The 23,384-nt window shown below is 41.4% G+C and overlaps 1 protein-coding gene across 1 annotated transcript; it reads left to right on the top strand.

Annotated features, from left to right (window-relative positions):
* Window positions 1-1,342: 1,342 nt before the first annotated feature.
* evpla (envoplakin a) lies at window positions 1,343-23,148 on the top strand. The gene is made up of 22 exons (XM_079498088.1): window positions 1,343-1,521; window positions 7,820-7,919; window positions 8,146-8,300; window positions 8,433-8,556; window positions 9,459-9,590; window positions 9,781-9,822; window positions 10,239-10,400; window positions 11,084-11,191; window positions 11,913-12,008; window positions 13,127-13,237; window positions 13,780-13,926; window positions 14,473-14,627; window positions 15,216-15,313; window positions 15,616-15,788; window positions 16,749-16,906; window positions 17,163-17,301; window positions 17,403-17,596; window positions 18,326-18,476; window positions 18,636-18,719; window positions 18,863-18,970; window positions 19,081-19,173; window positions 19,274-23,148. Exons 1-22 carry the CDS (start codon window positions 1,463-1,465, stop codon window positions 22,658-22,660), a joined length of 5,976 nt encoding a protein of 1,991 aa, XP_079354214.1. The 5' UTR covers window positions 1,343-1,462; the 3' UTR covers window positions 22,661-23,148.
* The last annotated feature ends 236 nt before the right edge of the window (window positions 23,149-23,384 follow it).

The raw sequence follows: 23,384 nt of genomic DNA, 5'->3' as shown, positions 1-23,384 counted from the left end.
CAAAAAATGCGGCCTCTCTTTTCTCCTCTCCACTCCTCTCCACACTTGCAGTAAAAGCTGCCCGGCCACATTCCTCGCCATGATGTACCATTGTTGGTGGGTCAGACAGAGACGCCCTCGCCCTGAAAGACCAGGCTGGCTTTGGCACGGACCCTACACACACTGTCCGGTTATGAAACATGTCAGTTTGTGAACGCACACAGTCAAATCTTCTGTGTCAACAAATGGCCGATCTATTTTATTTTTTTTACTTACATTTTTTACCAGTGTTAAAGCGGTTAATTCAGAGATTGTACAAAATATATGTGTAAAGATACATATTGTACCAATTGGACCATTACGAGATCATTTGATTTCATTTGTACACTCCCTGAGTTACAAATTGAAAAATATACACGATTTTACAGTGCATTCATTTGTGTATAAACTTACTTTTTTGCCCTATAATCTGATCAGCCATATGTTCCCACTTTATTGGTCTGGCTGTATAGTGTATATGTCTCTATAGCCTTTATGTGCTGACAGATTTAGAAGTATTGGTTTTAAACTTCACTTGCAATTACTATTTAACATTTGGCCATAATCAAAATTTATCAGATTGTGTTAGGGCCCAAATCTGCCGGGAACGGGAGCATGATACTGAGATGCATTTGAATTCACAGTACCCTATTTTTATTCCAATCCAGCTGTATCCTTCCAAACGCATGGACATTTTATGTCCATAATCCCTCCATTTGTGACACTGAGAGTATACAGATGTGATACAAGAAATATGACACAAATGCGATACAAATGATTATTCATACAAATTATTCTAAAAGTATAGTTGACATCCCTATTTTGGGCATAATTGTAGGTGAAATTTCATCCCCCCCAATAAAAGTCAAAGAATGACCAAGCTTGTAGATCGCCTATTTTGGATTTTTTTTGGAAGAGGACCTAAGTGGTTAAATGAACAATGGGGAGTTACAGTGTTGTGATCTGGTCTGGGTGTGAGCGACAGGCAGGGCCCTAATGAAAAGGATGGGCGGGGAGGGTGTGTGTGAGGCAGAGGAAGGAGGTGTGTGTGTGTGTATGTGTGTGTGCGAGCGCTCGCACGTGTGTGTGTGTGTGTGTGTGTGTGTGTGTGTGTGTGTGTGTGTGTGTGTGTGTGTGTGTGTGTGTGGACAGGTTAATCCAGTCTTTCTCAAGCAGGTGGATGCAGGGGCGGCGTCACACCTGCTATACCTGCAGGAGGGGAGGGGTTACCAGAGACAAGAAGAGCTGACGTGTGCAACACACACAATACACATGCACAACAAGGACAAGAGGTGAGGAGCGTGTGTGTTTAGAGTTTGGGACCGACTAGCGAGAGAGTAGAGACAGAGAGAGAGAGTGTGTGAGGTCGAGGAAGACCGACGAGCAGCAAGAGCTTCTTCACCTCCAGCTCCATCACCCCACAATCAACCAACCACCAGCCAGGATGTTTAAGAAAAAGGATACCACCAAGGAGAATCTGAAGGTCTCCGGCAAGATCAGCAAGTGAGTTTTACCTCCCCCCAAGGAGCTGTGTGTGTGTGTGTGTGTGTGTGTGTGTGTGTGTGTGTGTGTGTGTGTGTGTGTGTGTGTGTGTGTGTGTGTGTGTGTGTGTGTGTGTGTGTGTGTGTGGGGTGCATCTCGGTCATGTTTCCCCTCCTGTCTTGGAAGGACTGTGTCGTATTTCTTATGTTTCTGTTGGCCTCGTTCTCTGTATATACAGTATGTGTGTGTGTGTGTGTGTGTGTGTGTGTGTGTGTGTGTGTGTGTGTGTGTGTGTGTGTGTGTGTGTGTGTGTGTGTGTGTGTGTGTGTGTGTGTGTGTGTGTGTGTTTATGTGCTGGAATCTCCCCTCTGTTCATTCATTTGGTTTCCAGTTCTCGGGTTGAAGTTCTCCGTCTACCCAGTCCTTGCAAATGTTTAGTTATGTTTTGACAATGGCCTGGGACGGTTCAAGTGGATTCACATATTTGCAGACTTGCAGAGGTGTCCTGAGGCCAAGTTTCTATTGTAAACTAGGCTGTGTTTATCATAAAAATACGAGTCATAATTATGTGTGTGTGTGTGTGTGTGTGTGTGTGTGTGTGTGTGTGTGTGTGTGTGTGTGTGTGTGTGTGTGTGTGTGTGTGTGTGTGTGTGTGTGTGTGTGTGTGTGTGTGTGTGTGTGTGTGTGTGTGTGTGTCAATACATATATCAACAGGATAGTTATAATACTTTTCAGCTCTTGAATTGTCCAAATCAAAAAAATACATATACATATTACTTTCAGGAAAAGGGCATAACATTAAGGATTCTGGTACTTTTCCAAGAGGATATAGTTGACATATAGTTGACCTAGTTGTTCTCAAGACTGTTCAGTTAACTTATAAAGTCACTAGTCAAGAATTGTGTAATCAACCATGTGTAATCATCTTCTAAATAGGATATTCATGTATTGACATTCATAGAATTCCCAAACCCCAGCTTCTGTGCCCTGGAGCACAGACATGTTGCATTCATGCATGTTGCCAAGAAAAGTGATACTATCTCAATAAAACTTCTGAGGGAGATGGAAGTGAAACTACAACTGAAAGTTGATTTCATAGTTCATACATGATTAATGAATTTAAAGCATTGAGATTTCAAAGGATGGGTGCATTGTTAAAGCTCATATATATAGTAATGGAATATCTCTGTGACCTTTTACAATAAGACTTTAAGCCTGTGGAAAGATCATGTGTGTATATTGTGCCTTTACTTTTTAAAGTTTCCTAAACACCTTTCAAAGACAGGGTTTTGGTCCTTTCACCTCTTTCATCATGTAACGTTAGTCATTTTTAATGAAATAATTAATTAAAATAATAATAATTAAAAAAGCAGAACTATTATGACCGCAGACAGCTAGAGAAGTCAATGGTTCATTTCATGGTAGAGCAAATGGTGTCCAGAATAATGGATAAAATCAAATGTAATCACATCAGAAGTTTTAGCCTCTAGAGACAGCTGTGTAACAACAGTTTTTGTATTCATTAAATGTGTAACTGATTGAGATAGATAATGAATGAAGAGTGGTGGTGAAGAGTGTGCTGATATGACCATGCTCTTGTTCTTTAACTGTTGGTTGTTGTGATGAGAGCAGGAATGGTACGATGGTGCTTTTTGCAACTTTATTTCTTCTGTTCAGCCATCTGCAACTGTGACATATTACCATTTTGCCCAAACAAATATTGAAAAGCAATGAAAAGTTCAAATCAAACTTTTAAGTCGCTTCTAATCAGCGAATGGTCTAAATCTCTCATGGCACCAGTTAAGGCTAGATTAACGAGATTGATTTAGACTAGAGGAAGACGTGACTGGCACTATGAATGGGACGCATCCGGCCCTGTACTGGACTGGACGTGTTGTCTTCTACAGTAACTGATGAGATGTGATAAGGGTAGGGCAGGGCACGTTGTGCTGCTCAGCTGGTTCTTCTCTCTCTCTCTGGGTGTTGGCTCCCAGTGATACGAACACAGTATTTAAAAAGGGATGTCCTCAGACAACACTCAGACAGCTGCTGATCGAACGGATTAAAGACAGTAATGTAAATGCATGTAGTATCATCCAATATGGTAGAATAGCTAACTCATGACCCGGTGCGGCAGATGGCATTTTGGCATAGATAGATGTGACGGATGCTGGTGGTATTGCACATAGGAGCAGATGATGTGATGCCTCAGGGCTGTCATGCTGAGGTAGCCATGCATCTTGTCCTGTGGGTGACATTTTTAAGTGGTGCAACCACTTCATTAAGGAGCTTTGTGTGTCTTTGGCTGCCTGGGTCTGTCCCTGGCTGGCTGGCTGTGTCCGAGCACGAACATAGCATTTGGTTGGTTTTCAAAACCAAGTATCACTGTTGTGCAGCCTAACACACACATACATATTAACTGTATATATGATGATTTCAGGTGTAACAGTACAGTACAGTACAGTACAGTACAGTACAGTACAGTACAGTACAGTACAGTACAGTACAGTACAGTACAGTACAGTACAGTGACCCCCTGGGGACCCCCACACGGTAACTCTGTAATTTCTCAACCGTTTCGGACGTGGGGCAGCTCACTGGAACCGGCTCGCCGGAACCAGCCCGGCCCCCTGGGCACGTTCCTGGGGGTCTGGATGTTCCGGGTACCCCCCGGGGACCCCCACACGGTAACTCTGTCATTTCTCAACCGTTTCGGACATGGGGCGCGTTCTTGCGGGTCTGGTTCCGGGGACCCCCCGGGGACCCCCACATGGAGTTGCACCACTTAATTCACACAGGTGTGGTTTTCAGTTACATCAGAGCATATTCTGGCCTGTTTTTTGGCAACTCAGAGGTTCTATGAATGGACATACAGTTACTGTATGAGGTTCAACATAAGGGACCATTTCCGTGAAACCTCAGTGAAAGGCCAAGAAACATGAAATGATTACTATATTTACCCAGGGTATCTGGGTAAGAACTTGTTTCCAGCCAGGCCCTGCTCATAGAACATTTCATCGTAGTGGTTCAATGCCTTGTTCAAGGGCACTTCAGCGGTGGTAATTTTAACGTGTCGGACCGCTGATTCGAACTGGCGACCTTCCGGTATCAAGACCGCTCAGCAATCCATTCGGCCACCGCTGCCACATGAATAGAGACAGTCAGTATCTTATGTTCACAATTTGATTTTGATACCTGTAGAACACCTGCTGTCTTAGTGCATTCCTAAAGCCTGATATATTCCTAAAGCCTGTTGCACACCGGTGTCACATGCCGACAATAGCAGCCAATGCTCATTGCTTACGAATAGCTAAACTTCACACAGTCACGCAGTCACCTCACAAACCCTATCATCTCACTCCCTAGGAGGATAACACTAGGCCAGAGAGACAAGTGGACAGACAGACAGACAGACAGACAGACAGACAGACAGACAGACAGACAGACACAGATGCACACACATACACAACATGTGTGTAAAGCTTGTGGACCGCCTTTTTTTGGTTAAGACATTTTGATGTACAGTTATAAAAAAAAATCACAAATGTGTGAAGTGAGTGGTGCTCTTATCATCATTCATCATCATACATCACATTCCGTGCTCAGCCAATCAAATGATTTCCGTGGTACACACACAACACACAAAGTTGGGCATAGGAGGGGCCAGCGCCCCTCAAAAAGCGTACTGTTGTGGAATTCTGGATCAATCAGTAATTGATGAGGCAATAGGAGTTGAGTGCAATATTCCAGGTGGTGATGGTTATGCTTTAACATGTGCATGATTTCATAGGGAGAAGTACAATAGCTCTCAGGTTGATGGTACAGTAGTTCTGCCATCGAGCACAGGTCTCAAACCATAGCTGCTATAAAGACAAGCTGAACATTATAGGCTGTAACAAAAACAATAGCTATCACTATCAGGCCTATAGCTGAGACATCTTGGCTGCTACAGGCAACTAAATAACATGTCATAATGTTTAATATAAGTAAAAGTGATGGTAAAATATAAAGGTTAGATATAAACAACCATAATAACAATATAGTATAATGTGTAATTGTTCTACAATTCCCTCCTTGTACCAAGTACAGTTGCAACTCAGGTTTGTTTCACTGACAATAGAGGTTTAATTGGTTATACCAAGTTCACCCAAGTCTGCCCATAGCCCCTGACCCTCAACTCATCTGATCCAAGACAGCAACATAGCAACATCACTAAGTACCCCAACACTCACCCTCAAGAGAAAAAGGAACTGTGCGTCAGTTCAGTTTCACTCAGGTCCTCAAACGAGACCTGTGTATGAGGGTCTATCTTTTTCAGAGTATATGCTCCATGTCTATCATCTCTGTTCAAGTTTATTTTAGTCACACTTCATTGTACCAGTCCGCTTTCAGAAAGAACACTTGCAAATCTGTTATTTTTGGTGAGCATCATGGTCGTATAATGAAGTATAAGTAAGATGTACATGTGTGCGAGAGAGATGTGAGAAAGAGAGAGAGAGAGAGAGAGAGAGAGAGAGAGAGAGAGAGAGTGTGTGTGAGTGTGAGTGCATGTGTGTGTGCGGGAGCAGGAAAAGGGAAGCCATTGTGTCATCTGCTAGACTGCTACACTACACTATGTACTGTAAGAAGAATGAAACACACTTCAGTCAATCAGAATGATAGAAGGGAAGTAATGACACATGTACTGTAACTCGTTCCACTGCATTCCATGGCTGTGATATCATTACAGTATGAAGTTGAGTTTATTTGTCACAGTACATCTATCTACTGGAATTAATTGACATATATACACATGCCACGGTTTACAGTATACACTGTAATTAGTATTTTGTTTACTGTTTAGTGCAATAGCACTTGTGAACTGTATATCACTTTGTAGCTATTGTTGAGTGGATATGTAGTTAAAGGAATTAGTTCTACACAGGTTCACCCACATTATTTTAATTACACACAACAAAGGTGAAAGACATAAAATAGGTTATTTCAAATTCAGATTGTTAATTTAACTGTGAATATGCCACTCCTGTAACATAACTACCTTAATTACTTTTCTGTGACCTTTGAAGAAAATAAAAAGGTGTCAGTGACAGAACAATGATGCTTTTGAAGAAATAGCTCCAGGATAGCTGCCATTTATCAACAACCCTTTGTCCTCATTGGATGCAGGTCTACATGTGGGGAAAATAGGTGCTTACAAAATATGATCTTCAAAAGAGATGAAGCATTCTGACTTCTCAACTCACTAATATAACATATCAATTGTTCTGGAACAATTTGATCATAACATTTAAAGTGTGTAGTTTATGTGACACAATGCATCTATTTCTGTTGAAAATCTGTTGTTTTCCGCGAGTGACACGATAATACGTTAAAGTATAAATTAATGTATGTTGCTGTATGTTGTAAAACATGAATCATAAATGAACCTGTTTGCTGCATTGACAAAGAACAATGCAGACAGTCAGAGGGAGTGCAGTCGTGGAATGACAAGTGTGTTTGGAACCTTCAGGGTGTGGCTTCAGTGGAGAATGATCCAACCTCACTAGGTCATCCCCTAAAACCCTAGGGCAAGTTAGATCATATACCGGTATGCTCCTAAATGTTGGACTTGTAGGGAACCAACAACATACTCACTGAAAAAAAAGGGTTTTACATTCATGCTTGCATTCATTTTTCCATAGGCAAGGTGATTTTATTTATATAGCACATTTCAACAACAAGGCAATTCAATGTGCTTTACACAAAGCATCGAGCAAAGGAAACACAATAATGCAATTATAAAATGACATTTGGGATGCATAAAACTAAAGAAGTAAGGATTAATAGATACCGTTACAGTTCAGAGGAGAAAATAAAAAATAAATAAGGCAGCAACAAAAATAAATAAGAGTGGCAGCAGACCTGCAGTTTTCTGGGAATTTGTTCGAAATATGTGGTCCATAAAAGCTGCTTCCCCATGATTATTTGTGGTTGTCCAAGCAGACCTTTCCCAGATGACCTGAGAGGTCTGGATGGTCCATGATATATCATAAAAGATCAGAAATGTATTTTGGACCTAAACCATTTAAAGCTTTATAGACCAACAGTACTAGTAGCCTATTTAGTGGAGCTTCATTAGACTGGTTCTTACAGCAGAATGGTACCGAAACAATCATCACTTTAATCAAAGAAATTAACACAGAAGCACAGCAGAGGATTCAAATCTCTGTGGTGGTGGGCAGAAACCTTACTTCCCCTGCACCACTCAAGCACTTGTCCTTTAGCATGGATGTCTATCACTCTCTCTCTCACCCATTGACACCTGTCCTTTGCCCTGCAGGTCCCAAGCCAGCAGCTTGGCCTTCCTAATTGCCCGGATGCAAAAGCATGCTGACGAGGTCGAGAAAGATATTCTCCGGGCAGAGGAACAGCTGGCTGTGGTGAGAATAACGCACGCACGCACGCACGCACGCACGCACGCACGCACGCACGCACGCACACACACACACACACACACACACACACACACACACACACACACACACACACACACACACACAGTTTTCATGTTAACCCACTACAGCACTTTAGTGCATGACACCGTTATGTATTATTACTTACATTTCAGCCATCTTTAACGATAATGCTTTTGATTCCTTACTCTAGGATGCAGAGAATGAAAAGAAAGAACAGCCCTTCGAGCACAAGAATGAGATAGCAACCAAGCTTGGATCGGCAGAGGGCTTGCTGCAGTCCCTCTTCATCGATGTTGACAAGGCCAAGAAGCTCAAGCACCCTCAGGGCTCTGAGATAGAGAGCGAGTGAGTGGATTGTGAATTTAATCAAAACAAATAAACCTTCAGCAGTCAAAATGGCTGGCTGGCGTCCATTTTCATTCTCTATAAAGATGGTGTGCTAGATAGTTTTATCTTGTGATCTCCTGTTGCCCATAGCGTCCTCCATCTCCATGAGCGCTGGTTGAAAGACTGTGCCTTCTACCGGGATGTCTATGAACCTGTGAATGACGTGTCGCTGATGCCAAGGATTGACTGGGCTCCTGTTCTCAACCAGAAACAGGTAAACAAACACTTTGATTAGCCTTCATCTGAAGACGTGTCACGCTTAAAACAAATCTGCTGAAAATACTGTACATCACCTTTGTCAGCGTCAGGGTGTATAGTATAAAGCCTAAGAATATGAGTACTTCCTTGGACATAGCTATTCCTTATATATTCCTTGAATATAGCTATATACAGTAATGGAACAGCACACTGCAGTTGTTGGCTCTGTTCTCACTTGAATATTAGAAATGTATGAACTCAAAGGTGCTTTGCATACGTATCCACCACACTCAAATGCAAACCACCTTTGAGAGCATTATATTATGTTGAAACATTATCTTGGAATAAGAATTATACTTTCATAGTGAGGTAACGGTTCACATGGTCATCATGTGATGTATTACATGGTAGCCTACGTTTTCCGAAGCTCTGTGAATACATGCATGTTTCAGGATTCTACTGTATGTGAAGTTGCATGAACATAAAAACACAAAACTACCGTTTGGATTGCCTTGGAATTTGACATGCACTTTCATGCTCTCCGAATGATTGGATCCTACCAATTTGAATAACCCCTGACCTTACCTATTGTGCCTTCTGGCCTAAATGTCATACTCTAATGGGGCATCAAACTCGTTGAGGACGACACCTACTGATTTTGGTGACCATTCCTTTAGCGTCACAATAGGCCAAGATGTCTACACAAATAAATCTTAAAATCGAAATGGAAGATTGCCATGACACTTGTCCGTCTAACAATTTGGACAAGATATTTTGAAAACGACTACATCGGTTGACCTCTAGGCCTAGGGGATGTGATGGGGCTTTTAGATACAATTTAGATTCAATACAGTGCCTTTCTTCTGGCCTGCAGACAATACATACAACAAACACTATGCTTCTCTCTTTGGTTTTCAGAAAGAGGTCAACACAGAGGAGTATGGACCCAACATGGCAGACCTAGAGAAGCAAATTGCCTCTCATAACATCCTGCACAAGGAGATAGATGCCTACAGTTCACAACTGAGTGCTAGCTCTGTGGGCAGCAAGGTGAGCATTATCCTCTTCCAGAGGATGACCTTGTTATTGAAATGTTAATCAATCCATTAGGTTAAATGGTCTATGTGCATGTAATTTATGGCCAAAGCTGTGAATAGACGATGGAGGTGTTGGAGAGTGATTGTCATATTTATTTCAATGTTGTGGTTGATCATGAAATCACGATGTATTTGTCTTTTAGGAACAATATACAACCATCAAGAAACAATACAACAACCTTATGGTGAGTTAAGAACATTACTAAATATATATATATATATATATATATATATATATATATATATATATTTTATTATTATTATTTTTTGGCTTTTTTTATTTTATTGATAGAGGGATAGATGAAAGTAGGCTGGGGAGAGAGATGGGGGGGTAACACACAGTAAAGGCCGTCAGGATCAGGAGTCCAACCCGCGACACTGCACTGCCAGACTGGATTACCAGCCAAGGTGCCCAGACAGCTACTCCAGCCGCCCGGGCCTACTAAATATTTTGAATATTTTAAATGGCATTGCATCCACATTCATTTTAAGACTTTTCACACCATCTTTTGGTAGCCTATTGACTGCTTTCTAATATGAGTGTAGTGTGCTTGGGTGACGTGAAAGACGCTCAAAAGTATTATTATGATTGTTTTCCCAGGATAACTCCAAGTGGCGTCGGCACTACCTCAGCAGCCTGTACGACTACATGCAGGGCTGCAGCAAAGAGCTGGCCTACCTGGTAGTGGAACAAGAGAAGATCAAAAAGCAGGACTGGAGTGACCACATGGTGGATCCGCCCGATGTCCGCAGGCAGTATGAGGTGAGCACTCGTCATATGATGAATTGAACATGGTGGGCTTTATGGTGTCGTCCACAGTTAACAGTTTTGTATTGAGTTGTGCTTGATATGTACTGTAATTCTCCAATCTGTTAATACATTCATCAATCAATCAATCAATCAATCAATCAATCAATCAATCAATCAATCAATCAATCAATCAATCAATCAATCAATCAATCAATCATATGTCTGATAGAAGCTGCTGCATTCAAACCCTGTGTGTTGCCTTGTCTCAAGACATACTACATGAAGTGCCTGCCGGTCAAGACCTTAACTCTACTCCCCCAAGCAAGCCCTTGGCAATGGTGGCAAGTCAAAGAAAACAGGCTCTGGGTGGGCAGCCATGTGCCTCAACTGGTGGAGTTGGGGGGCGGGGGGATACACAGCAACAAAACAAGATAACAACTATCATAACAGTCCGTAGGCATAATCCTCAGAAGCTCTCAATCTGGAAACCTGGAAATCCACGGAAACCTGCAAGATGAGAAAGCACACAAACTCCGGGGAAGCAGTCCCCGTCAATTGATGGTACATTAATGCATGCAGACGGAGAGGGAAAGGAAAGGAAAGGAGGGAAGGGAACGGTGCTCAGGAGCTCGGTGAGTCATGGGATAGATGATAAGATAATGATAATCATGTCGCTTTTATTTTACCTCAAACAGAATTTCAAGAACAACAGCCTGCTGTCGCACGAAAGTGAGGTGAACAAACTCCAGGATGAGGGAGACCGTCTCATAGACTTGAAGCACCCCGCCAGCTCTACAATCCAGGTACTTGAAAACATTTCAACATTAACAGGTGAGGTTTCACTCTGTATGTATGATGTAGGAACAAAATGGTCACCATGTGAATATGGCCAGTGAACCCTTACTCAGGTGACATTTTAACAGGTTAACTGTTAAACTGGCATATGTGTGAGTTTTTTATTTCTCCTTTTAACATTAAACTAGAGCGGAGCCCGTTGGGCACTTCTGTGTCAGGTATGCCCAAATATGAAGTGTTGTGATGTCAGAACAGGCCAGCTCCATATATAGAGATATAGAGGTGATCAGGTCCAGAGCCTGAGAAGAGGTCTTTTGTGACGGTTCTGGACAACCTTGGGTCTGACCGACTCGACCGACTGCACCCCCTGTGGGGGTGTGGAACGCGTGTGTCGAATTTTAAGTTATATATCAAAATAATAATAAAGTTTAGTCAGTTTAATTAAGTACCCTCACATCTATTTACAAATTACATCCTGCACATAATTCCACATTCTTTCAGTCCTAACTGAGGTTATTGCTCTGTTATGTATAGTCTATGGACAATCAACATCAGTTGGTAATATTTAAGTTTGATGTGGTGTCATAATTAAAGGTTGATATGGTATACTGACTATCAAAAAAAATGAAAACTTGGCACTTCATGTCAAAAAGGTTGCTGACCCCTGTCTCAACCCATACATTGTGTACATAGGGGAAAACAAATAATGTCTGACATTTTGTATTTAAGGCTCAGAGAGATGACGCAAGGAATGAGTGGCAGCGATTCCTCAATCTCTGCATTTGCCAAGAGATGCATCTTGACAATGAGGAAGATTTCGTAAAGGTAAATACAACATCAATCTTTACAAATACTATATGGTTAGTTCACATACAGGCTACTTTTCAACATTCAACTGACTCAATTAAAAACGCAAAAATGCCCCACATTAGTTGTGCTGTGTTTCTGGTTTAGTCATTTAGTGGTGAGTCTGGTGACATAATACACCACAGACGTATTACAATGAGTGTGAGAGAGAGTGATTAGTGCATGTTGCCTTTGTTGTTGTCCGTCATTTGTGTTATACCACAATAAGTTCAGACTTTGTGGTGTGATTGTCTGAGACAACTCTAATTAGTGCCAATATATCATGATAACATTACGAATGCAACCACCTTATTTACCTTACCTGTAACCTAGCAAGCAACGGCCACTGCCACTTGTAGTTTTCACCTTGTATGCTTATTGCTTTCTAATGATAAATATTATTGATGAAACCGTGGTACCGGTATACACAATAAAACACATTGTCATAGGTGTGCTGGTACTGCTGCTGTACACCACCTTGTTTTGACTGCAGCACACCACTTCCAGTACCTCATGGGAGCATTCCCTGTTTTGTATTTTATTGCTTAATTCTTGGTAAATTGTAGTTATTTATAGTTTTTTAATAAAAGCAAACCCTAACTCCATATATTATAATTAGGGGTATAACGAATTCACAATACAGTAACTGCATCGTAAAATCGATTTTAATTTCAACAATCATAGTACAAGTATATCGATATGAAAATAGGAACATATCATATTGTTTGTATCGTATCATTTTGCATTAATCCATTCAATATCGCTACAGTACACTTGGTATATCGATAAATCTGTGTATTCTCTGTGTTCGTGTCAAGGTGCAGGTTTATCCATATCCATGTGTTCAAATACACTGTCCATGTATTTGCCAGAGAAACACTGTGCTTACTTATTTATATCCAATAATGTTTCCCTAAAAAAAAGCCTGCACTATCCATATATCATATTGCCATAACCAATATCGTCCATGTATCGTATCGTAAACCATGTATCGGAATGCGTATCGTATCGTTGTTAAGATCGTTACACCCCTAATTTTAAAATATTCAAAGTTCTTACAACACTCTAAAGACTTGTGTGTTACATTTCGTCTTCAGTACCAGTTGGACACTGAACAGCTGTCAGAGAATCTCACCAGACTCAACAACAGCCTGGATCCCAAGACTGTGAGCAAGAAGAGTAACTCAGAGGTCCTGCTTCAACTTGAGGTGCAGTTACACAAGAGCTCAATACTTGGAATGCTTTGTAGTTGTAATTGACACTTTTTATCTGCTTAAAGGAGAAATCCAGACCAATGTGCTCTGAATCAGCCTATAATTCTGTCCCAACATACATGTTGGCCTTGAATTGTTTCATAGATTGTTTTCTCAATTGTTTTCTCCATTTTCCCTACCCCTCCCACAGTCAAATTCAGTAAAATGGGTATTTTAGTAGTCTCCACAAATCGTTTATTAATAGTGTTTGTCACCCTCGAGCTGCCGTTCATACAGAACCCAGCGGTAGAGTTATCTCATCAGGCCTGAAAATTAAGGCCTGGCCTTTTTCGTATTCCTAAGCCAATAATTTGATGACCGGTTGAGTCTCCGGTAGGAGACTTGCAGATTCTCCTATTGACTGCTGACCCGGTCATCAAAATATTGGCTTAGGAATGGGACAAAAACAAATCTCCTTGAATTCATGGAGATTGGCTTCATGGGGTGTGTAATTGATAGAAAATACCCCAAATTGACTTTGTCCCTGTGTGTTCCAGGCAGAGGAGAGGGCTGTGCAGCGCAGTGAGCAGCTGCTGGCTGACCTGAGGAAGCGCAGCACCACCATTGCTCCTCTGAAGCTGCGGCGCATCGCCCCCAGCAGATCCATCACGGTGGAGTCCCTGTGTGACTGGGAGACAGACAAGGCAAGCCTTCCAGACTATAGGGCCACAACTGTCAATTATCTTCTTATCGATTATTCCGTTGACTACTTATTGGACTCGCCGAGTAGTCGAGAAGCGTGTTTAAACGTTTTTATACGTCAAGTTATCGAATGACCGCTTAAGTGTTATGTTAGTGTTTATCACACAACGGTGTCGTGCAAAACTAGTGAAAATAATAGCCGATCTATAAGCTCACAATGTGCCTCAATGTGACATGTTGTGAGCTTGTAGATTGCCTATTTTCACAATTCTTTAATTTGTTATACTTTTTTTGTCAGGTGAAACCTGACTAATGAAAGCTCATGACATGTAGACAACCTAGTCATAGTTTAACTAATTGTTTATTAGTCAATTATTTTATTAAATTATCAATGTTTTATTTTCATAATCGATTCAATTGATTATTTCGATTAACTGTTGCACCCCTATTCCAGACCTTTCACTGTTGAAATACTGGACCACAACAAATCCATGTTTAATCCTTCTGGGAATGTTTTGTTTTGTATTTAATTCTTGAATATATTTCAGGATTCCTTGTCTCGTGGGGATAGGTTCACTCTTAAATCGAACTCCAACACTGAGAGCTGGGACGTCGTCTCTAGCGATGGGGTAACCAAAACCTTCCCTGGAGTTTGTTTCCTTATCCCACCACCTGACTCAGAAGCCATTGATAACGTGGACCTGTAAGTATAATATAAGACAATATGATAATATGTAATAAAAAAGAAAAAAAAGTAAAAAAGAAAAATAATGATTTGCACCTGTTGCGCCATTATCTCAGGGACAACCCTCCACACATCCTAGACTCTTCTCCCTTCTGTCTCCCAAACTGTGGAACAATTAAAACTCCCCATTGCAGTTAGAACTGCAGTTTCACTCCCAACTTTCCGCCGTAATTTGAGGACTCACCTGTTCAGACTCCACCTTAGCCCATAGCCTTGACCTACAGTATAGCTTTGACGACCGTGCATTCACAACTAGGTCAAGTTTATTTGTTTACCAGTCCACTTAGCAGGCATCCTACAGCTTCAATGTACAGATTATACTTTTTGGATATTATTTTGTTTACTGATGCTAGGTTCTGATCTAGGTATGATCTAGATTCTAGAATACTGAGGCACTACACTGTCTCTCTGCATTTGATGTACGTTTGCCTTGCATAGTGTATGTCGCTCCGGATAAAGAGCGTCTGCTAATTAAATGCCTATTGTATCTGATACCGTTGACTGAGAACTTATTTATTTGTTCTGTCTATACTTCTAATTGCTTAGGCTGGGTGGTGAACTGGCCGACATAAAGAAGAGAAGAGCTGATCTTTTAGCCTCCCTGAAGAATCACAAATCTGAGCCTTTGAGGTCACAACAAGCAGGTTTGATTGATGGATTGAATACTTTATGAATTGTATTATTGTTAACAATACAGGTAGTATAGTCAAAGGTCATGCTAAAAAAGATAACTCAAATAGCCCATGGGGTCTTGTTTCCATTGTGGTCCGTTGTACTCCATTAATTACGTCATTATCATATCAATCATGATAAGCCAACCACATAGACAGAGCTATTAAGTAACTAATATCATTGATGCATTAAATATTCTAATTGTTTGACTAATTACTCAATTAACCAATCAATCACAAACGATTCAAATGAATTATCCTGTGTCGTGATGCAGCTCCAGTATCCAGTGCCCCAGTGGACCCTAAAGCAGCAGCACTAGCTGACCAGCTGGATAAGCTGAACGGTGATCTGGCCCAAACTGAAAAAGCCATTCTGAGCCGTCTGCGGGCCCCACTGGACCGAAATGCCCCTGCAGAGGACCTGGCCAACAGGCTGAAGGAGCAGGAGGTGAGGAATTCCGCTATTTTTGCCTGTTATGACATGCCAAGAATAGGGATACTAAACACAAAAGAAACTAGAACTGCACTCTGTCGAGTGCCTACTTGCTTGTTGCACACTAGTAGGCCATAAATGGCCTACTAGTGCGCAAGCAGAGCGTGCAAGTACTGTAGACCGCTACAAACTTTCAAATCTCAGCCTCTCTGTGAAAGAACGTTTGCAATATTGAATTATTAGGTTTAGCTATTTGCTATGTACCTTGCTTTTGGAGGAGGAAAAAGTAGTATTTTGAAGTATGGTAATGATTACTTATGCCTGTTATGGCAGGGGTGTCAGATTGCATACATGTATACATAGGGGCATTACCTTTAGTCCACCCGACACTGAAACATGTCATCGTTACGTCACCATCGATAACCAATTATACCCTGGCATTGGTACATATATTCATCACGTCATATGCTCATATGTCTATATGTATGTATATGTAATTTCTGAGTTGATTAGTGGTATAATGTGGTTACTCGGGTGGTTTGATGCGTATGTCCCTTTTTTAAATCCACCTGACACTGAAACATATCATCATTACGTCACCATCGTAAACCAATTATACCCTGGCATTGGTACATATCTTCATCACGTCATGGGACATACGCTTCGTAGCATGACGGAAAACATACCTGCGCGGTCTGCTTCGTGCCAGCATATGACGTCATATCATATGCTGCTAAGGGACATACGCATCGGAACACCTGACTGATAACATTACTTGCATGCTCTGCTTGCGCAAGTAATGACCCATTATTATTTATTACACACCTGAATGCTGTACAACAAGGTGTTAAGCTAGTTTAGTCACATCAGATTTGATCTAGCTCCTTAAAACGGTTTTATAAATCCCTTTGTATCTGTCATGTCCACAATCCACATACATACATACCTGTCAATATCTACATTTACCTCTTGTAGAAAGAAGACAATGCACTGAAAGGTCTTGAGCAGCAGAAGGCTGAGCTGCAGCCCCTCCTGTCCAATGGAACCACCTCCTCCGCACTGCCACTGAAGCTCAGTGCCGCCAACAACAAGCATGATGGCATCACTGCCCTTAGCGACCTCTACACCAAGAAGTAAACTCAAACTTTCATGTAGATATATATTTTTATGTAGACATTGCATATATTTGAAGGCTTTATCTGTTTAGTTGGTTGAAAAACTCAAGTGGAATAGGTGTATATCTATGGTTACGTTTCGCAAGGGGCTAGGCACACCGTAAGCAACTGCCTGTCGTGTTGTCGGTTGCTGGTGTTCAATACCTAAACCTTATTAAAAATGATAATCATACCTAAACCCGTTCAATGAACTTATCTCCTGCTTTTTCTTCAGGGCAAATGCATCTCTCAATCTGGAGAATCAAATAAAGAAGGTAGACGGCATTGTTTCTGGTTTTGAGAAAAAGCTGAGTGAAGATAGTGCCGTCCCTGATTCACCCGATGCAATCCAAGCCCGTACTGAAGAGATTCAGGTCTGAAATCTACATTTCTTTCCCCCTTCTAAAAACAAAACCATACTTAAATAAAGAAACATTATCTTTGTTCTGAACACATTTTGCTTCCCTCTATACAGAGCCTGAGTAAGGCTGTAGCAGGGACACAGGATGAGATAAAGAAGTTGGGACAGGACTTGGAGACCACAGAGCAGCTTTGTAGCTCTCTCCAGCAAGGCCACCAAGAATACTGCCCTGACATTATATGCCAGGGGACTAAGGTTAAGCAGCTGCAGAACCGCCATGCAAATGTTACCAACCGACTGAAGGAGAGGTGAGAAGCAGCCCATTTTGACCACTTTGAGCATTTGTTGTTGTTGACGGGTATAATATTGGGCTACTGAATGTGTCTATATTGGCAGATAAGATCAATAATTTCATGAATGTCTTACTTTTATGTTTGGTATTGGTCTCAATCACTACCTGCAGGCATCCCTATTTTGGACATTTCAAAATGTTAACAAATCGCAGCTAAAGCTCACAACACTTCATTATGCAACGTGTTGTAGATCTGCTATTTTCTCAATTTGTTATAGTGGTGGTTAACAATAACATCAGAGGGGCTGCCAGGTTGCCACAATGCTCCTTGTGAGTTGTGTGGACCCGAATGCAAATTAAATTCAATGCCTGTCATGTTTTGCATGTCTTCGCGGACTCTGCCCTTGGTTTCCATTCTCTCTAATCTCTCACATCTAAATACAAAAAAACAACAAAAAACAATCAGTGGATCTTACTCTTTTGTGAATTAGTTGGAGTGGTGCTCACTGCTCACATCTCCAATTAGTTCAAACCAATGATCTGAACACTTTCAACAGTTACAAACTATTTTATACAAACTAATTAATTCTACATAGACTCACAACTTCACTCATGGTAAAGATATTCTACAGTAGTCAATGGTATATGCACACGGAGGGAGACATTATGCTTGGAGAGTTTACACAATATCACTTTTTCATTATTTTCAATACATCATAATGATCATATTACTTTTTCCTCTCAGAGAACAACTGTTGCAAGAATCTGCAATCAAGAACCAGGAGTTTCAGAGCACATGCAAATCCCTGAATTCCTTTCTGGATAACCTGCCCAACAATGAGATCAACCCCAATGATGATCTATCTCAGATCAATGCCAAGCACAGTTCCCAAGAGGTAAGGTCGTCTACTGTACAACCTAAGGCAAACATAGTGGCTAGGCCTGCATCTTTCCTTTTAAGGCCATGTGCTATTAAGATATGATATGATATTATAAGACATATGTAATATCACACAACTTTCACTGATTGAATGTATCATGTTCTGCCATTGTAGAGGGTGATGGATGACCTGAAGAGGAAGGGTGATGATGTGGACAGAGTTGTGGATCTGTCTCAGGACCTGCAGAATATGCTCAATGTAAGATTCAACTGGCTAATTGTAACTCTGTATAATGGTAGAGCAAGCCAAGAATACATATATATGCATGTGCAGAGTGATAATTTGTTGTCAGTTGGAGGAAATAACACTCCCCATGGTATAAATACTTAATATTTGTGCAGGAATATGAGACCAACGTCGATAAATACAATGGTACCTTTGATGATGATGCATCCACTGTTGAAAAGACACCATGTACCTCCACCCTCACTGATGCTGTGCAGAAACAGGTAATTCAAAATAAAATATACTGTATAAATATTATTTTCCACAATAATTGAATACAAGTCTGAAATAGATAGGGTATGTGATGTAACATTTGTCATTTCTGTTATTACAGGAAAAGGCCCTGGTAAACAGTTATGCTAAAACCTCAGCTGAAAATAGCCAGCTTCTCAATCAGATGGGTTTGACTAAGACTCTAACTGCACAAGTAAGTGAACATAGTATATAATTTACATCTACTTTCTGATTGCCTCTTTTTTGTGACAAAATAATAATTTGTTCAAACTTGCATTTTCTTGCTTTTGCAGAATGAAGAAAAGGTTCAACTGGTGGCACAGCAACAAGTGCAGCTTGAAAGCCAGCAAAGAGCTACTGATGAGTTAGATACTCTAATGAAAGAGTTGACAGAGGAGAAAGATAGGGGTGAACATGCAGAGACAGACCTGAAAACGTTCAAGGACAGGATGTTGTCACTCAAGAATCGCAGAGGGGTTGAGCGTGTTGAAGAGAAGGAAGTGTTGCAATACTACCGTGACGCTCAACTGGAAAAGGATCTGGAGGACCTCCGGAACAAAATGCATGAGGAGGCCCTTAAGCGCGCTACCACCCAGGCTGAGATAGAAGTAATTAACAAGAAAATCACTACCACAGACAGTACCCTGAAAAACACCCCACACAAATTGGTGACCAGAGAGGTGACAGAGTATGAGAGAGACCCTCAGTTGGATGTAGAGGCAACAAAGTTGAAAGATGAGATAGCAAAGATAAAAGAGGAGGTTCGAGTAAGAGATGGGGAGAGCATTCAGATGAAGGCAGAGGTCAACATTCTTCAACAGAAGAAGCCTCCAATCAAACAAAAGGTGGTGAAGAAAGAAGTGGTGAAAGTGGAGAAGAATCCAGAAATGCTGAAAGCAGTACGGACATTTGAGACAGAAATTGATGGCGAGGACAATAAGAGTAAATTGATCAATGATGAGATTTTCCAGACAAGAAGCCAGATCAACGCAATAGAAAGAATCATTCCAACTATCGAGCCTAAAATCATCACCAAGGAAGTGAAAAAGATTGAACAAGACCCTGAGCTTATCAATGAATCCAAAATAATTCGATCAAGCCTTGAGGACGAGAAGCTTGAAAGTGACACTCTGATCAAAGAGGTTGCAGGCCTTCAAAGTAGGTACCGTGAAGTCCAGGACATTAAGCCAAGAATAGAGATGAAGGAAATCGTTAATGAGATCTACCGAATAGACCCATCCACAGAAGTGGAGATTATGCGTCTAAAGAAAGACGTACAAGACATAGGCAAGCAGCGCTCTGATGTAGAGAGGCAGATCACCCAAGATGAAAGTGATCTCAATGTTCTCCGTTCTGAGAAGCCCAGAGTGGAGTTGAAGGAAGTCCTTCAAGAAGTAGTAAAGGAAGAGAGGAGCCCTGAGAATGAGAGAGAGATTCAGAGGCTAAATGACCAGGTGAACCATTTACACAGAACTTACAATGCCATTCAGGACCAGCTGAGGCTCCTAAGGAAAGAAAGAGATGAATGGAAGGCTGAAAAGTCAAAGGTAGAGACCAAGCTTGTCACCAGAGAAGTCATCAAGTATGAAGACGATCCACTCTTGGAGAAAGAAGCAGACCGCTTGAGAAGGGAGGTACGTGAAGAGACACAGCTGCGACGCAGCACAGAGGAGATGGTGTTTGACCTGCAAAACAAATACATCCTGTTGGAAAGACAGAAACCTGAGGAGAGAGTGGTTGTACAGGAGATGGTGCGCTTGCAGAAGGATCCAAGGCAGATCGTTGAACACGAGAAACTTGGTAGAAGCCTTGATAGTGAAGTAAAGTCTCGCCGTCAGCTAGATCTAGAGTTGCAGCAACTACGAAGCAACCTGGAAGATAAAGAGAGGGTTCTGAGGGAAAGTGATGAGAGGAAAAAGAAGATTCAGGTGGAGTCTGAACTCAAAGAGATCAAGTTGCGCATCAGACAGCTGGAAAATGCCCCACCTCCTGTTGAAGAGAGTATTGTTGTAGAGGAAGTCCTGAAAATAGAAAGGGATCCAAAACTAGAGATGATGACAAATGGTCTTCGTTCTGACATGGACAAGGAAACCAACCATGCCCTGCGCCTTCAGAGAGACATTAGAAACACCAGTGCCAAGATTGAGATTCTAAAACGAGAGAAGTCTGGTGAGAAGACGGTGTACAAGGAGATTGTTCGAGTTGAGAAAGATCAGGCTGTGGAGGCAGAAAGGGATCGCCTGAGGGAACAGGTATCCCATGAGAAGTTTGCCAGACAAGATTTGGAGGACGAAATCAAACGTCTTTCTGACAAAATCAACCTTTTGAAGACCACCAAGTCCAGCTCTTCTAGAGAGGAGACCAGCCTAATTTTGAATAGAGATTCCCTATCAAGGCAGAGGGACAACTTCAATCGTGAGCTCAAGACGCTCGAGTCTGAAAGACATGACATTAGTGTGTCATTCCAGCAGCAGAACAAGCTGATGGGTGACAGAACCCAGCTGACCAAGCAAAAGAGCCTTAAGTTGGAGTCTGACATGCAAAATCTTGAGAAAGACATTCTGAGTGAGAAGGACAAGATCCACAATAGAGACAGCACCATCAGGGAGCTTCAGAAGAGCCTGACTAAAGAAGAAAATGCAGAGACTAGGACCAAAGAGACGAATGTTTCCACCAAAATCACTATTTTGGATCCAGAAACAGGCAAGGACATGTCTCCTTATGACGCTTACCTAGAGGGTCTGATTGATCGCCAACAGTACATCCACCTGCAGGAATTGGAGTGTGACTGGGAGGAGATAACCTCTATGGGTCCCGATGGTGAGACATCTGTACTACAAGATCGTAAGAGTGGCAAGCAGTATCCCATCAAAAATGCCCTGAAGGATGGCAGGCTGACAAAGTCTGACCTGCAGAATTACAAGGATGGCAAAATGCCGATTTCAGAGTTTGCACTGCTGGTTGCAGGAGACAACAAGAAGCAACCTCAATTTAACTCAATCATCCCAAAGTCTAGAAATTCAGTGAAATCGGCCCCTTCTGAAGTTGCTGTTGAAGTTAACCCAATTGCTGGCATAATGGATACAAACACTGGCACGTGCTTTACAATACGTAGTGCCACAATGCGTAAATTGATTGATACTACCACTGCCCAAAGGCTCCTGGAAGCCCAGGCAGCAACGGGGGGCATTATCGAGATCAGCAGCAAAGAAAGATTCTCAGTCCATAAGGCAGCAGATAGAGGCCTCATTGAGTCCAGTCAACTACAGAGGTTACTCAATGCCCAGAAGGCCTACACTGGCGTTGAGGATCCAATGACCAAGGAGCGTTTGTCTGTGGGAGAGGCAGTTCAGAAAGGCTGGATGCCTAAGGAGACTGCCACTCGCTACATGGAGACACAACACCTGACAGGAGGGCTGGTCGACCCCAACACCAGTGGCCGAGTGACCATCTATGATGCCGTTGGGGCCAAAATGATTGATAACAACATGTTGAGGCAGCTGCAGGCAGACACCAACTACTCTAAAGATATTGTGGACCCGCTGACAAAGGAGAAGATCAGCTACAAGCAAGCTATGGATCGCTCCAAAGTAGACCCATTGTCAGGCTTACTGATGCTACCTGCCTCCTCCAAAGAGTCTGGCTACACTCCTTCGTACAATAGATATTCAAGATACTAGAAGTGTTTACTTCGTGCCTAGGGTATTCAGGTCTCTGGGGTGATTAATAAGATATCAGAAAATACTTTAATCAGATTAAAGGAATATTATGTTGTACAAACGTCAATTAATATATATATATATATTTACATTTAATATAATACATTTTAACTTTTAACTCAGGAAAATTCTGACTATTGCAAAGCTTGCTGTCAAGCCAAAATGATTGCTGCTGAGTTGCTCTTGTTTACCAAACTTGTCTGATATGGGAAGATATTTTTTGTCATCTAATGAAAAAATGTTTTAAACAAAACGAAACTAAAGAGAAAATGAAGACGAGTTTGTATTATTTTGTGTATGCATAATACTCTGTTTTATTGGAGATATTGGGGCATGGTGCAATGCTATTTACTAAGATTAATCCTTATTGTATTATTCATGGGCTTTGAAAGATGAATCTTGTTTGATACCAAATGAAGAAAAATAAACAAACATTTTAAATTATATTATCAATGTGTGGAAACCTTTCATTGCTATTGTCACAAGACCTACATATATTTGGGTGAAATTCAATTGTCATGGCAGTTATGAAACACATTAGAAAGACAAAGCTACGAGTAACAAAACTAATAAGAATGGTGAAAGAGCTATTAACAGGTATAAATATATGTGTAGTCAAAGTATATTAACTATAAATATAGTCATTGACAGTGTACATAAATAATACTCCCAGTAGTGTGGACAC

Source organism: Electrona antarctica (assembly GCF_951216825.1).
Source record: "Electrona antarctica genome assembly, chromosome: 4".
Taxonomy (NCBI): domain Eukaryota; kingdom Metazoa; phylum Chordata; class Actinopteri; order Myctophiformes; family Myctophidae; genus Electrona; species Electrona antarctica.
The sequence above is the reverse complement of the archived record's forward strand: the minus strand, read 5'-3'. Positions and strand labels throughout refer to the sequence as shown.